Source organism: Scylla paramamosain, chromosome 22 (genome assembly GCF_035594125.1).
Source record: "Scylla paramamosain isolate STU-SP2022 chromosome 22, ASM3559412v1, whole genome shotgun sequence".
NCBI lineage: Eukaryota > Metazoa > Arthropoda > Malacostraca > Decapoda > Portunidae > Scylla > Scylla paramamosain.
In genome coordinates this window covers 3,763,089-3,779,548 of record NC_087172.1, presented here as the reverse complement: position 1 = coordinate 3,779,548, position 16,460 = coordinate 3,763,089, and the positions used below count along the sequence as shown (strand labels likewise).

The window sequence follows — 16,460 nt, the reverse complement described above, 5'->3', positions numbered from 1 at the left end:
GAGAGAGAGAGAGAGAGAGAGAGAGAGAGAGAGAGAGAGAGAGAGAGAGAGAGAGAGAGAGAGAGAGTTACTAAATGAGCAGGAATTAAAAAGTAACTGAACTGAACCAGAATTCATGCCAATGAATTAATACAAATTGAAATAATTTATATTCTAATAAATACATTTATTAACTGCAATAAATAACATGTATTGGGTTAGAATATACCATAAAGCACGTACTTTACTGGGAAAACGCTGCATATAACAATATTCATATCGCGGTGTTTGGAAGCCTTGTGAGTGTGTCTGCCGGACTGCGATTAGTCTTAATTGTCAAGCTTTTCCAAATAACAGCAGAATAGTTGCTGGAAAAAAAGAACTTGCAGTCAAGAAATATCTCATAATTGCCTTGCCTGAATATCATAGTATGCAAAATGTTTAGAAAATAGTTTCACTGCCGTCGCAATATGCATGTTTACTGAATGAGAAAAAAAAAAAAATCACATGAAAGCAAAACCTGAGGGCTTAAATGAGTAAGAAAGCAGACTATTCCTGACCAGTACCAGCACAGCATGAACGTTCTTTGCGTTGCAAGTTGACTTTGATATCCAGTTAGCTACAAAGTTCTTTATTTTACTGACTGTTCTTACTGACAACCTCACATAGCCTGCCTTGCCCCCCGTCACGTGCAGATTACTGGTGCACGCAGCAGAACCATGTACCGGGTAGAAATGTCGAATGGCAAACTTTTCTATATCATCATTATTGCTTCTAAGAAACGTAAACCGTATTTCCTCTATTCGAGTTATTTACTGTCTTCATACATACATGAGGGCAATAATTCCACACAAGCACTCTTTAATACTTCCTTATAAACCACCTGATAGCAAGGATAACACGTAAGTTTGAACAGTATAAACTCCATCGTAAGGCCCTAAGTACTGTAGAATTCTTACTTCAGTTGGTAAGCTTCTTAAGGTCAATGTGTCAACACTCGGGATTAGTCATTTTTTTTTACGAAATAACACCAAATATTACTCTCTAGCACCCCCACGCCTAGAACACATGTGTCTACGAGGAGTTTAAATACCGCCACCTGATGCAAATAAACTTAGTAGATTGAGTCACCCCTCAGAACACCTGTCTTGGCTCCACCCTACCCTCTACTTTCTCTCCTAAGGTGAGTGGCTGCCGCTAATGACAGGAATATTTTAGGATATCACTGAACAGAGTTGTAGTGATATTAAGGTTAACTTTTTATGGCTACAAATATTTATGTAGCTGTAATGACTTGTAGTAGTGATATCAAACACCTTCCCATAACTAGATAAATTCCTAGCAACGGAATTTAGTTTGTTGAAGCACAAAATCAAACATATTAAACTTTATACTTGTGTACCTTATAACATCCGTAAATTTAAAAGCCGCATGTTTACCATTTGGAGTAATCAGCGTGAAAGGCCTTCATTAGTGACAAGTAGGCTTGAATGGACACGTGATTGCATTTATGTCTTCTTTTGAATATCAGACGCAGGTAAGGGTCGGTAATGAATTCTCCGTTTTTTTACTTAACAAAAAAAAAAAAAAAAAACATCTGTATCTTACCCTGCAGATAATCGGAATAACACAAGACAGGTGCAGAAAAAGTTGGTGTACTGGTATAAGAGGCAGTAAGGACATCAGTAAGCAGCATTACCAGCAACGCCTTCCACGCACCACCACCATGAAGGTCCTGGCCGAGATCTCCATAGCAGCTTGCATCCTGAGCCTCGCCTACAGTCACATGGTCAGTGAAGATCCCCTTGGCACTAAGTCCACAACGCCTACTGTGTATGGCAACTTTTTGTCTTCTCCTTTCGCCGTTCCCCTCGAGTCAGTGGTTGGCGCCATGTACGAGTCTCCTCCAGTTGTTTCTGTCCCTTGGATCTTCCTCTGTGACTCCCATCCTTTGCAGTTCAACAGTAATTCCATCCCTCCATCTCACTCTCTATCTTCCCCTCGATCTCCAACAGGCTCTTTTAATCCTAGTCTTCTCCTCCTGCTCTGTGACGAAACCATCTCATTTTTCATCTTATCAGTTTTGTAATGCATTCCACTCCTGCTGGGAATGCAGCGAGAGATGAGTTGATTTTTTTTTTTTTTTTATGTAGGAAGGATACTGGCCAAGGGCAACAAAAATCTAATAAAAAAAAATGCCCACTGAAATGCCAGTCCCATAAAAGGGTCAAAGCAGTGGTCAAAAATTGGTGGATAAGTGTCTTGAAACCTCCCTCTTGAAGGAATTCAAGTCATAGGAAGTGGAAATACAGAAGCAGGCAGGGAGTTCCAGAGTTTACCAGAGAAAGGGATGAATGATTGAGAATACTGGTTAACTCTTGCGTTAGAGAGGTGGACAGAATAGGGGTGAGAGAAAAAAGAAAGTCTTGTGTGCAGCGAGGCCGCGGGAGGAGGGGAGGCATTGAGTTAGCAAGATCAGAAGAGCAGTTAGCATGAAGACAGCGGTAGGAGATAGCAAAAGATGCAACATTGCGGCTATGAGAAAGAGGCTGAAGACAGTCAGTTAGAGGAGAGGAGTTGATGAGAGGGAAAACATTGATTTCACCATGTCTAGAAGAGCGGTATGGGTGGAACGCTCCAAGACATGTGAAGTATACTTTGTACATGGACAGATAAGGCCCCTGTACAGAGTTAGCAGCTGGAAGGGTGATAAAAACTAGTGGAGACGTCTCAGAACACCTAACTTCATAGAAGCTGTTTTAGCTAGAGATGAGATGTGAAGTTTCCAGTTCAGATTATAAGTAAAGGACAGACCGAGGATGTTCAGTGTAGAAGAGGGGGACAGTTGAGTGTCATTGAAGAAGAGGGGATAGTTGTCTGGAAGGTTGTGTCGAGTTGATAGATGGAGGAATTGAGTTTTTGAGGCATTGAACAATACCAAGTTTGCTCTGCCCCAATCAGAAATTTTAGAAAGATCAGAAGTCAGGCGTTCTGTGGCTTCCCTGCCACAGAACCTCCTGAAGGGTTGGACGTCTATGAAAAGACGTGGAAAAGTGCAGGGTGGTATCATCAGCGTAGGAGTGGATAGGACAAGAAGTTTGGTTTAGAAGATCATTAATGAATAATAAGAAGAGAGTGGGTGACAGGACAGAACCCTGAGGAACACCACTGTTAATAGATTTAGGAGAAGAACAGTGACCGTCTACCACAGCAGCAATAGAACGGTCAGAAAGGAAACTTGAGATGAAGTTACAGAGAGAAGGATAGAAACCGTAGGAGGGTAGTTTGGAAATCAAAGCTTTGTGCCAGACTCTATCAAAGGCTTTTGATATGTCCAAGGCAACAGCAAAAGTTTCACCAAAATCTCTAAAAGACGGTGACCAAGACTCAGTAAGGAAAGCCAGAAGATCACCAGTAGAGCGGCCTTGACGGAACCCATACTGGCGATCAGATAGAAGGTTGTGAAGTGATAGATGTTTAAGAATCTTCCTGTTGAGTATAGATTGGTGAACGACTAGCGACTGTCGCCCATGTTACACTCCTGACGCTCCACTTCATGCCAGGTCTTGTTCAACTTAACTTATGCAGCGATCTTTTAAATTTTTCTAGAGACAGTTTCTCAGACACTGCATTAGTTCCCTTACTTGGCCTTCCTTACTTTCCTAACTCGGCCTTGGCAAGATTACTAAACATACAAGGATACGAGCATTACATCATCCTCACTTTTCCCTTCTTCGTTTACTTTACGTGGTTGCAGGTCCACTAGTTTAATTTATTAAGTCACTCTCCTTTAACGATATGTAAAAATCCTGGTCACTTTTCATTGATGCCTATGGATACACATGTAGCAAAATACAAAGGAATTAACACGTCCAAACAAACACTGCAGGCAAGCTCAAGCGCCACTCCCGCTATTGAAAGAGTAAATATTTGCACTGGAGAGAGAGAGAGAGAGAGAGAGAGAGAGAGAGAGAGAGAGAGAGAGAGAGAGAGAGAGAGAGAGAGAGAGAGAGAGAGAGAGAGAGAGAGAGAGACCATAACTGAAGAAAGTTAATAACAAGACTGGAATAAAAAAGACCATACAAATTTTTCCGTGTTTACGAAAAAAAAAAAATCAGGTGAACGAGTCGCTTAAAAAAAAAAAAGCTTATGCACAAAGAAGCAAACTTTTCCCATTTAGCTGCGCAGTTTAGGGACTGTTGGTGGAGAACGTGGTGAAGAGAGGAAGAGAGAAAAAAAAAAACTCAGGAAAAGTGAAATAGCAAATAAATCAAGTTAAACACAAGGCGCCATTGATTAATTTGACTAATAAACATCTCTGACTATGTTGTCCACGTGACAGAAAAACATAAAGTGGAGTCAGTAAGTGGAATTCCATCACCGCAGAGCAAATGGGCAAGGAAATGAGAATGAAATGCAAATAAAAGAAATAAGCGACTAAAAACCATTGGGACTTGCAAAGAACTGTCAAATCTGTTATTATTATTGCTATTATTATTACTATTATCATTATCATTATTATTATTATTTCACATGAAAGGTACAATAAAAGCAGAAGACAGGCGAAAAGAGCTGTGCGTGATGTTAAAGGGAGGTGAGTGCTGATGAATGATGATAATGATGATGATGATGATGATGATGATGATGATGAGGAGGAGGAGGAGGAGGAGGAGGAGGTTACTAGAAAATGTTCAAGAAAATAAAAAATGTTCGAAGAAGGCGAAGAGAATTAGGAAAGGACCATCTGCCATCTGGTAGTGAAGAACAGGTGAATGCCGAGGATGGTGGGATGTTGGTTAGGCAGGGTGAGGTGGGAGGGAGGTGGGGAGAGTGTTTTGAGAAACTGCTGAATGTAGAGGAAAGAGAGCCTGAGACTGGAGCATTTGGAAGAGATACTTCAGCTAATGTACTAGGGAACTTCAATGAGTAGTAGTAGCAGTAGTAGTAGTAGTAGTAGTAGAAGTAGTAGTAGTAGTAGGAGGAGGAGGAGGAGGAGGAGGAGGAGGAGGAGCAGCAACAACAGCAGCAGTATAAAATCATTATTAATATTTTCAGTGGTATTGTCCTTATTATTGTTCTCTCCTATTGCTTCTACTACGTATAAAAATAATAACAATTTCACTACTCCCGCCAGCAGGAGCAATAATAGCAGTTCTGTTGTCTCGAAATCATATGTAACTTCCCTTCCTTTTCTCCTTTCCCTTTGTCGTTACTCTGTTGTCTGGGGTTGGTCACCAGGGATCCTCTTTAGCTATTTCTTTCCATTTATCTTTTGTTTCCCCCATCCTCTGTAGCTCAGCCGCAATTTCGTCTCTCCATTTAATTCTCTCTCCCTTTCTTTCTCCCTAAACAGGAGCTTTTTTGGCTCATCTAATAAGTTGCCTTTAACTGAGACAAACTTTCCCCTGCAGGAGGCGGAGGACAACATGCAGGAAGGTGCGGGTGAGTAGCGCCGTCGCGTTCTGTCTTCCCTTGACGCGTCTACAAGTCGGTACAGTATTCACTACTTCGTCAGTTGGATCACGAGCTGGTCACTGACTCGCAATAAATCTCCATGTGAGGCGACGCTTATTATCTTTTAAGGATCTAATCCATCCACACACTCAGGGGTGACCTTGAAGGGGGAACGGCTCCCTGGCCATTAAACACGGCCGCGGGACACACTCTTTACATAGCCCCTAAAATTTTACCTCATAATTCACTCCTCGCTTCAGTCATGAGTCACTGGCGGAGAAGAACGCCAGTGAATCAAGACGAATTATACGGTATCTTTACCTTTTAAAAATCATGAATGAATAATTACTAATTAATATTTTAGTATTACTTAATATTTTAATTTTAATATTTCTGTCTAATCGACAATGAAAATAATTTAATTTTTAATAAAAGAGCTGCATCATATTTCTATCATGATCACAAGTAACTTTTTGCGAGACTCGAAAATTCGATTTGCTGTATCATTTACTATGTTCAGGCATGAGTCTTACTCACAGATAAGTATGATGATGACACTCTTCTGAGTCACATTATGTTGGTACTGATTGAAAAGACAGGGTTGTGGATTATGGATGGCGGAATCCTTCGGATATGCGATGACGCGCTTCTCTTTCACAGGATCCAGGTTCTTTATCGGTGGGACATTACTGGGCTGCGTCCTTCGGCTAAAGCATAAAGACGGATTTTGTAAGTAGCGATGGTAGTATTGTCATATTAAAACCGTACTATTACTACTACTACTACTACTACTACTACTACTACTACTACTACTACTACTACTACTAATACTACTACCTCTATTACTACTACTATTACTGCTGTTGCTGCTGCTGCTGCTGGTGCTGGTGCTGTTGTTTCTACTGCTGGTTGTCTGTAGCTATGATCTAGTTCATGAATATTCAACTTTAAAATATTCACTCATTCACTGTCATTATCCGTAACCCTTCCATGGGCACCGCGTCGTCCTCCTCTTCTTCCCACTAACATGAATCTGTACTACCACTACGAACACTACCTCTGCTACAAAATTAATTTCTCTTCCCCATCCACACAGGTGAAAAGATCGACTCCTGGCTCAGCACCACAGGTCAGTACTGCACCACCACCACCAATATCCCAATACTATCACCATAAAAAAAAAAAAATCGCCACCACTATCACCATCACGACCACCACCACCACCACCATATACTATATAACTATATATCATTCTTCAGGAGCGGAAATCGTAGAAGCCAACACACAGTCACGTTTCATCGTCAGCCTCCTTAATCGCAAGTGTAACACAAACAGGATGATGGAGCTGAACGGTGAGTATGAGAGAGAGAGAGAGAGAGAGAGAGAGAGAGAGAGAGAGAGAGAGAGAGAGAGAGAGAGAGAGAGAGAGAGAGAATGCGGTAAAATTGATGTGAAGGGAGTTATGGTCCTATGGTGGTAGTTTTTCTTCACATTATTTCAAGAGGTCCACTTGTTCATCAAAAGTCACCAGGATTATCATTAGTGTGAAGAATGATCAAGGAAAGGATAAGGACCTTCTTTTCTGCCTACAGAGTAAGGTGGTAAACGCTGCTATCAGTTCATTACATTGTTATATTTCTCAGTTTTCCTTATTTTCTCTACACGTGCTTTACCGCGCCCTTCTCCTGCAGGTGACATGGAAGCAGAGATGGAAGAAAAAATCTTTTGGACCCAAACTTTGGAATCTGTTTGTGAGTATTCGCTTATGTTTGTCTTCTTGTTGCCTTGCTTCCCTCTGATTATTATGATATACAAAAGGTCTGCTCACACCAGTTTTTTGACTGTGGATCTCTCCCCCCTGACAGGTGCCGACTGCGAAGACTATGCGCAAGAAAGTAAGTAGAAAACTGTGTGTATGTGTGTGGGGGGGAGTGAGTGGGGGTAGAGCCCGGAACATGTCCTCTTCAGATATACTGAGCGTGTGTCATGGTGTAATAAGCGTGACAAGTATGTACTCAGGTTTTGGGTCGAGGTAGCAGCAAAATATAGTGAACATGTCCTTGTTTTGATTTCAGTCGACGAGTCCAAGGTTCCCGCCAACTACACACTAGTGGACACCTACTCTGATGTGATCACTGTGGCCTGCAACACAACCGCGAGAATGGACGGTGAGTGACCAAACACACACCCGTTACGTGAATGCATGTCTGAAGGAGCTGAAGTGTGCAGCAGGTGATAAATTTATACTACATGCGTTGATTTACCTTCTCTCCATTGCTGAATTCTGGAGAGATGTACCAAACATACACAGGCTTAGTGTGGTGCTCTAGAAGATTCACCAAAGCCAATATTCATAATGTTCGTAATGCACTATACTGTACACTCTCTCAGCGTGTGTTCTCAAAATTCCTTCAAAGTTCCCGCAAGTACCTTCTGCGAGCACACTACTTTCGCTTTGCTTCTTGTAACAAATCTTCACTCATGTTTTGGGAAAGGATTTAGAAAGCCCACCCCTGTGTCTCTTAATAATGGTATGAAATAAAAGGCGAAGGAAAGGAAATTAAACCTTCAAATCCGGGGGGTGTAACGTGACTCAATGGCAGCGGTACACACACACACTCTCAGTGTAATAAGCCTGTCACTCATTCGAGCACGTCTTATTAATCAAAGTCATGAAACCTATTCTTGTCTGCCTCTGGAATTTACGTGACAAACCGATAATTATGCATTTGAAGCTTTTGCTTAGCACATCTTTTCCCTTCTATGGAAACGAGGCAGACCGAGGTCTTATACGTAGTTTTGAACAAGAAGGCAGGGTGGCAGGGTCAGTATACATCCACCTATAAGAAGGACTTGTAAAATTACCGGGTGCAAGTGATTGACTGAATGACGGAATCTTTTGCGCCTCGACAACAATGTGCAAGTGAAATGACAAAATGAACCTTTGATCCCAAAATTTATCATAAACCGGTCTCTATTTTGGCATTTTATACAAAAAATACCTTAAACCTTCTTTCCCAGTAAACTTCTCTCCAACGCTCTGGGAATTGCCTGAAACACCAGCACGGGCAGCGCAGGATAAGTCTGGCCGCCGTCCTTCTCACGAAACCGAGAATTCTCTTTTAGCAATAAAGCCAGGCACTTCAACTCCCTCGTGAGACAGAGACTCTGCTTTTTTAGTGGCACTATGGGCAAACACTCTCAGAGTAAGACATCGACTACTTCACAGAGATACAATATTTTGTCTTTCTATTCAAGTCTGGAGTGTCTGGAAGCTTATTTTCCTTCGTCCAACTTCCCGTGTTATCCAAACATAACGTAACAAAAAAATCATACATATATTGTGGCAGTTTCACTATTTACAGCATGGTGAAATGTTGAATATAGTAGGTGTGGGAATAATTTGCCAGCAAAGCACAACAGTTACCTCCCTTTCCTTCCTAACACCTCCCTGCCTTCCCTGCTACCTGTGTCGTGGTGCGGCCTCCTGTCTTCCCTACTGCGCCTGCACTAAATGTGATATAAGGCGGATCGAAAGCACACATTAATACGAGCGAGGCAAAGCAGTAGGATGAAACTGATCAGTTGCCACTTTACTTCCACAGACTTCTACTGAACGCACCGCAGCGGCAGCCACTCCACCACCACCACGGCTATGGAAAAGTACGACAAACAAATTAACAAAAAAAAGGCACGAAAAAAAAAAAAGAAACAAGAAAAGTGAAAAAAAAAAAAAATCCAGATACCTCTGCTCCTCTCCTTATTTATTCTCTACTCTGTCTCGTGCAAGTCACCTAAACATTGACTCAGAATGCGACTCGGTAATCGGACTCAGTAATCAAGTTGTTAGTGCTAAGACATTAGGAGCTTTAAGAGAATATTAAACGAATTTATGGTAGGGGACGATGGATGGAAATATGTAGGTATATTTCATACAGGGACTGCCACGTGTAGGCCTGATGGCTTTTTGCAGCTTCCCTTATTTCTTATGTTCTTATGTTCTTATGACTCACATTAGACCACCCAATCTCGACCAGAGACTTACTGGTTGACTGACATCTTTCTCTTCTTACGTATGGATGAAAATGTAAACGTTTTCACCTCCTTTAGCTGATAGCCAGCAACGTTGTTCTGGTTCTTAAGGCTTCTTTACAAATTCTACAAGTGTGATGCGTAGATGCATGGTAGTGTCATAAATAGATGCATATCAATTAAACTAGTCATGTGCTCTGCGTCCTAACACCTGTTCGTCGCAAGTGTCCAGGTGACAGAACAGATGGTGAGGTGATACATGATCATTTTATTAACGCTGAGTCCATAAAACACTTTCACATCCCATTATGACAGCAAAAACGACAAAAACACTGATGAAAAACAAACACAAGAAAATTGTGAAAAACGTAACCTGCCACATCCTTTCAACGCTGAAAGCTAATAAAGTAAAGTCAGATCAGACATCAACAGCAACAGTAACAACGGCAACATTACCACTGATGCGCAGAAAACAAGGCGTAATAACAACAGAAACGAAACGAACGCAAAGAACACTTGCGGTGGGACAAAACTGAGAAATGAACACAAATAGAAGCAGCAACTATGTTAACAAACAGAGAAACAATAAGATAACGAGTAAACATTATATACGTATTCACCAACACTTATTACTCTTTCACTGTTATCGTTCATCACGTCTTTAATTATTGCACCACCAATTTTTTTTTTTGTCATCAAACTTGTGTTACTTGACATTTATGCTATGAAAATAAATTCATATTTGGAGTACATGTATTTTTATACCCTATGAGAGAGAGAGAGAGAGAGAGAGAGAGAGAGAGAGAGAGAGAGAGAGAGAGAGAGAGAGAGAGAGAGAGAGAGAGAGAGAGAGAGAGAGAGAGAGAGAGAGAGAGAGAGAGAGAGAGAGAGAGAGAGAGAGAGAGAGAGAGAAGAGAGAGAGAGAGAGAGAGAGAGAGAGAGAGAGAGAGTTGGGGGTGGGCGATAAAGAAAGGAGAGAGATTCTCATTTACTGCACCCAGTTAAACTAATCACCCTGATTAACTTCACAACTTTACACTCACAACGAGGCCCAGCTGTGTGACGCCCGACACACACACACACACACACACACACACACCTTAAGATGAGGCCGAGATGTACTAGAGATCCCCACTATTAACTATAAGCACACAAGAATTTACTAAAAGAACACAATATCGGTAGAGAAGTAATGGCGTGACGCCCTCAAAGGGACAGTTTCGTGTTGTCACAAATAGTAATTGGATGGTAATCCTGTAATATCCCTGGCCCACCCTCACCGCCCACCCTCACCTCACCACCTGGGCAGAGTGTAAGGCAAGACAAAAACAAAGGACTGACCACAAGTTGGTACTCACCCACGAGTGCCCAGTCCCTGTGCAACACGAAGTCCCACACGGCCGTGAAGAGGATCTCAATCAGAAAGCCGTGCAGCCCGTAGATGTACAGCCGCAGCCACACGCCCACCTCGGGGTCCGGCAGGGCAGCGTAGCGGGTCATCCTGGCGAAGCTGGCGTTTTTCCCAACTCCGTGAAGGGCGGCGGTGTGCAGCACGCCCTCGGCAGGCAGCCCGGGCGGGTCTCGTCAGTGGCTGGTTTCGACTCACTCCTCGGGGAAACTCATCTATGTACGCGGTGTCCTTGGCCTTGCCTGCACGCCTTTACAGCAGCTCGTCCGTGGTTCAGGTCCTCTCCTGGACCTGGCATTCAGGTCAGTGGTGCCGCTGGTGCTCGGTGCGCCCCTGGCTGCTCTCCAAGATTCAGCCGCCTCAGAAACCACGCCGCCCACAACCCATCCCCCGCCGGACCGCTGGTCGGTGACCGCCGGCGCCGCACCCGCCTCCACTTGGACCCAAGACAAGCCTGCAGAAGGAGGAGGAATCATGGTCACGAACTGGAAAGATACGAAATACTACGTACGGCTACATGGGTATAATGTTTGATCAGAGCTTCTGAAACTCCTGAACCAATGAGCAGAACACTAAAGCTTTGCGTCTTCTTAGTGTTTCAGAAGTCACTGCTTCAAGGGTTCAGAAGCACTGACAACATTATCATTGCTATGAAAATCTTAAGGCATACAGAATAGAGATAACAGTGACATTCGATGTACACCCTGGCCACTAAGGCTACACGGCAGTCTCTATGAGGTGACTTACGACCTGGCGAACGTGTTGCGCTGCCATGAAATGCGTGTTGTGATACCGAGGTCAGGAGGCGTCATCTACTGAACATATTCCGGGGACAACAAATGACACTAACACATAATTATTCAGTGTTTCCTGCAGAGAAGCAACAGCCCATCAGGAGAATACTGCTCGAATGAAAATATCAAGAAAAATCACATCCTGGAAATGTAGTGCTGAGGGCAGAGGCAAGAAGGGGACGCGTTCTCCTCGACCTTCAGTGCCGCCTCTCAGGACGCGACTCTCCCCTGTTTTTCTCGACATCATTTCTACTTCAAGGTTCCTGGTTTCCCGCCATGTATCAAGAGGCGACGTGGCGGCCTCTTGGCTAGCTTCCATTGGGTAGACGAGGGCATAAATCAAGAGGAACACACTCCCACGCCTCTCTTAAGACTCGGGAACATCAGGAGGCACAAAAGGAGAGAGGAAGAGGAAAGGAAAGAGGACGGAACTTCCTTCTCCTCCTTTACCTCTTTACTCTTACGACTTTTTTTTCTTTTTTTGTCCTACTTTTCTCCTGCAGGGCAAGGTGCCACTGCCTTTAAACGCACTGCAGAACGCCGCCGTTGTTCGAGTTACGTTACTGCTGCTGGGAAACTTTTTTTTTTTCCCCCACTGCCCCCCACCCCATCGCCCCTCTACCGCCTCCGCTGCCACTCCTGCCGCTGCCAGAGTCTCCTCCTCCATAGTGATTTTAATGTTAGTGTTTCTGTGATGGTTGGTGCTTTTCGTGTTGCATCTGTGGCTATTGTTGTTGTTGTTGTTTTTACTGTTGTTGTTGTTGTTGTTGTTGTTGTTGTTATTGCTGTTGTTGTTGTTATTGCTGTTGTTGTTGTTGTTGTTGTTGTTGTTATTGCTGTTGTTGTTGTTGTTGTTGTTGTTGTTGTTGTTGTTGTTGTTGTTGTTGTTGCTGTTGTTGTTGTTGTTGTTGTTATTGCTGTTGTTGTTGCTGTTGTTGTTGTTGCTGTTGATGTTATTGCTGTTGTTGTTGCTGTTGTTGTTATTGCTGTTGTTGTTGCTGTTGTTGTTGTTGTTGTTGTTGTTGTTGTTGTTGTTGTTGTTGTTGTTGTTGTTGTTGCTGATGTCACTGATGGTTTGAGTTTGTTATTCTATCTAGTGGTAGTAATACTGGTGGTGGTGGTAGTAGTAGTAGTACTAGTAGTAGCAGTAGTAGTAGATGTTTTTATTGTACGTGTTAATGTGGGGTTGGTGAGAGTAACAGTCAAAAAAATATAGTAATTATGGTAATGATAGTAATGAAGATGGTGGTGGTGGTGGTAATACTGGTGGTAGTGGTGGTAATGATGGTGGTATTTAATGATAGTAGCGGTGGTATAATAATGGTGCTAATAGTGGCGATGATAGCAATGGTGCGGTGGTGGTAGTAGTGGTGGTGGTGGTGGTGGTGGCGGTGCGCATTCTCGTCTGCGGTGGAAACAGAAAACGGGAAACCAGGCCGGTAATTTTCTCCTCAATCCCTGTGCAAATTGGCTGTTGCTTTGGACTTTACTCTTCCCTATTTCCCTTTGTACCATCTCCTCTCTCTCTCTCTCTCTCTCTCTCTCTCTCTCTCTCTCTCTCTCTCATCCCGTGCTCGGAGAAATCTTAATGTTTTCTACCATTAACTCTCTCCTCTCCCCTCTACTTACGTCCATAATTTCCTCTCTCCCCTTCTTTGCTTCGTCTGCCTCTTTCCTCTCCCTCGTTACCCTTCCATTGTTCCCTTCCCTTCAGGGTCTTATGTTCTTCTCCCGTGTCTTTCCTCCATCTCACCCCTCCCCCCGTGCACCTCCTGCCTCAAAAGGTGAAAGAGTGGTGGTCGTAGTTGTACATTTATTAATTAAAGGAAATCCAGTGGTTCTCTCTTACGTACATTTATTAAGAGGGAATCATAGAGTTGTGTATGTTTGTGTTGGTGTTTTGTTTCTTTTGTTTGTTTCTCTTTTTTTTTTTTTTGCTCAATTTTTTTTTCTTTCTCTGGTCTCCTTATCTCCTCTGTTCATTTTCTGTTTCTCTTCTTTTTTTTTTTTTACTTCGCTTCTCTTTCTCTTCGCTTTCTCTTCTCTTTCTGTTTGTTTTCTCATCTCTTATCTCTTCTCTTCTCTTCCCTTCTTTTGCTCTTTGCTTTTACCTCTCTCTCTCTCTCTCTCTCTCTCTCTCTCTCTCTCTCTCTCTCTCTCTCTCTCTCTCTCTCTCTCTCTCTCTCTCTCTCAAGGCTGTTGGAAATGCGCGAAAAAAAATTTGAAAACACCAGCATTTTTCACTCTTAATTTTCTCCCCCGTTCTTAATTTATGTGACGTCAAACATTCGCATCCACAATTGCAGTCTGTTAATTACTTCCAAAAAAACAACCAGACCAGCGTTTCTTCTCCCTCACTGGGCGCGTCCTTAGCGAATGTGTGTGGCGCTACTGACCAACTCCCGCTGTATTTTACCAAAGCCTACGTCATGGGCTTGAGGGATTCTGGGTAAAGGATAGCGAGGAGCAGCAGGAGACAGAGGAAGAAGAAACAGAAGAAGAGGAGGAGGAGGAGGAAGAGGACAAAAAACGAAGGGAATGCGGGAACTGAAATGGAAGAGGAGCAAGAGCAGGAAAAAGAAAAACAGGAGAAGCGGAAAAGGAAGAGGAAGACGGGAGGAGAAAGGCAAGGAAAGAGGAAGTGGGAAAGGAAGAGAAGCAGCACCATGAGTGGAAACAAAAAAGAAGACAGGAGGAAGAGGAGGAGGGTAAGTAAAAGGGAGAAAGAGAAATAGAAGAGAAAGGAAAGGAAAGGAGAAGAACAAACTGAAAATAAAACGAGAATAAGAACCTAAGAAAAAGAAGGGAGGAGGAGGAGGAGGAAGGAGAAAATGAGGAGACGGGAGAAAATGAGGATGAGGAAAAGGAGGAAAGATCACCAAATTTCGCGCCTGCTGGTAATGGAATGCCGTGGGAGGGACTCAAACACGCCATGAGTGAGAGAGTTTGTTGCCAATTTGGTGGAGAAAAGCGAGGCCGGTGGCGGAAACATGTTAGTACACGTTCTGCCCCCTCCGTCATTGAGTGCGCTGGCCTCGTGAACCGGACCCGAACGTAATCTGGAAATAATCTGGTTTATCGTGGCATAAACCGGATATGTTACAGGCCAGTGAAGGAAGAAAAAAATTACAAGTCAAATTTACGGTATTACGTAGGTGAGGGTCCCAGCAGCCGCCTGACCCCCTGTGTGTGTGTGTGTGTGTGTGTGTGTGTGTGGTGCTGGCGGATGAGGCAAGAGGGAAAAAAAGGGGGAGAAAGGAAATGGAGGAAGCTGAAAGTAAAAACGAGGGAATGTAAGACCAAAGAGTAAAGGGAGGAAGAAGACATGAAAAGGAAGATGAGAGAGAAAAAAAGGAGGCAAGCCAAGAAGAAGGAGGAGGAGGAGGAGGAGGAGGAGGAGGAGGAGGAGGAGGAGGAGGAGGAGGAGGAGGAGGAGGAGGAGAAGGAGGAGGAGGAGGAGGAGGAATTGAGTTTGAGGAGGATGTGGAGTTGAAGCGAGAGGAGAAGGAGGATGAGGAAGAAGAGGAGCTAGAGCTGGAAGATGAGAAGAAGGAGAAGGAAGAGGATGAGAAGGAAGAGGAGGAAGAGGAGGAGGAGGAGGAGAAGGAGGAGGAAGAGGAGGAGGAGGAGGAGGAGGAGAAGGAGGAGGAGGAGGAGGAGTACACACATGTATAAGGGAGTGAAAAGGACGACAACTATGACGAAGTGAGGGAGGAGGAGGAGGAGGAGGAGGAGGAGGAGGAGGAGGAGGAGGAGGAGGAGGAGGAGGAGGAGAGGAGGAGGCTATTTGGTCTCTGGTGGTCTCTTCCGTCTACCTGGGAAGCTTTTACATTCTTTTTTCATCGTATTTCCATTGTTGAGATAATGACGCCGCCGCCATTTTGTCTCGCGCCGCGGAGAGGAAGCGAGGGAGGAAAACCAGAAATGAAAAAAAAAGAAAGCGAGTAAGAAAATACATGCATCAAGCTAAGAGAGAGAGAGACAGAGAGAGAGAGAGAGAGAGAGAGGGGGAGACGAATATAATAAACAACATGAACAAGAAAAAGTAACAAAAATAAGTGTGTCTTCCAAGAGAAAAAAAAAGACAGACATATAATAGAACGGAAAGAGGAAGAGGAAGAAGAGGCAGAAGAAGAAGAGACCAAAAAACAAGCAGAAGCAGTACCAGCAGCAGCAGAAGAGAACTAGGGTGCGTTTGGGCAGAAAAGAGTGCAAAAAGTGTGGGCGTTGGAGAGAAGGTGAGGCTGGAGTGTGGGTGACAGGTGAGACGGCGAGGCAGGTGGAGGTGCATGGCTGTGGTGGTGGAGGGCAGTGGCGCTGTGGTTGGTGGATTCACGTAGGTGGGCAGGAGAGGATCAGGTGGCGGGTGGATACTGAAGAGAAAATTTGGGATGAAGCTAATGTACTTGCTGAGTGGAAGACTAAATGAGAGAGAGAGAGAGAGAGAGAGAGAGAGAGAGAGAGAGAGAGAGAGAGAGAGAGAGAGAGAGAGAGAGAGAGAGAGAGAGAGAGAGAGAGAGAGAGAGAGAGAGGAAGTTAGAGCGTAGCGCAGACATTACAAGGGTAAACTTTATCTTTAAAACTAAACTGTTTCGCTAAAATGGTTCTCAGGTGTGCCAAGTCGATACGAAAGAGAGAGAGAGAGAGAGAGAGAGAGAGAGAGAGAGAGAGAGAGAGAGAGAGAGAGAGAGAGAGCAGGAAGGGAGGGAAGGTAGTAAAAGGAGGGAGAGCTACATACAAATAAGGTTGGAAAGAGAGGGAAGGGTGGAAGGCAACCGCGAGAAAGTGAGAAG

The 16,460-nt window shown here is 43.8% G+C and overlaps 2 protein-coding genes across 3 annotated transcripts in view; one reads left to right on the top strand and one right to left on the bottom strand.

Moving 5' to 3' along the window:
- LOC135111446 (transmembrane protein 229B-like) overlaps positions 1 to 16,460 on the bottom strand; it is a 75,119-nt gene that overhangs the window by 16,985 nt on the left and 41,674 nt on the right. For both annotated transcript variants that reach the window (XM_064024741.1, XM_064024740.1), the window contains exon 2: positions 10,824 to 11,327. In XM_064024741.1, coding sequence (XP_063880811.1) covers positions 10,824 to 10,965 — 142 coding nt within the window. In that variant the 5' untranslated portion in view covers positions 10,966 to 11,327. The remainder of the gene's footprint in view (positions 1 to 10,823; positions 11,328 to 16,460) is intronic.
- LOC135111447 (uncharacterized) lies at positions 1,077 to 10,212 on the top strand. Its single transcript, XM_064024743.1, has 10 exons — positions 1,077 to 1,162; positions 1,595 to 1,768; positions 5,391 to 5,421; positions 6,094 to 6,162; positions 6,530 to 6,562; positions 6,693 to 6,785; positions 7,125 to 7,184; positions 7,299 to 7,328; positions 7,509 to 7,601; positions 9,039 to 10,212. Exons 2-10 carry the CDS (start codon positions 1,706 to 1,708, stop codon positions 9,047 to 9,049), a joined length of 483 nt encoding a protein of 160 aa, XP_063880813.1. The 5' UTR covers positions 1,077 to 1,162; positions 1,595 to 1,705; the 3' UTR covers positions 9,050 to 10,212.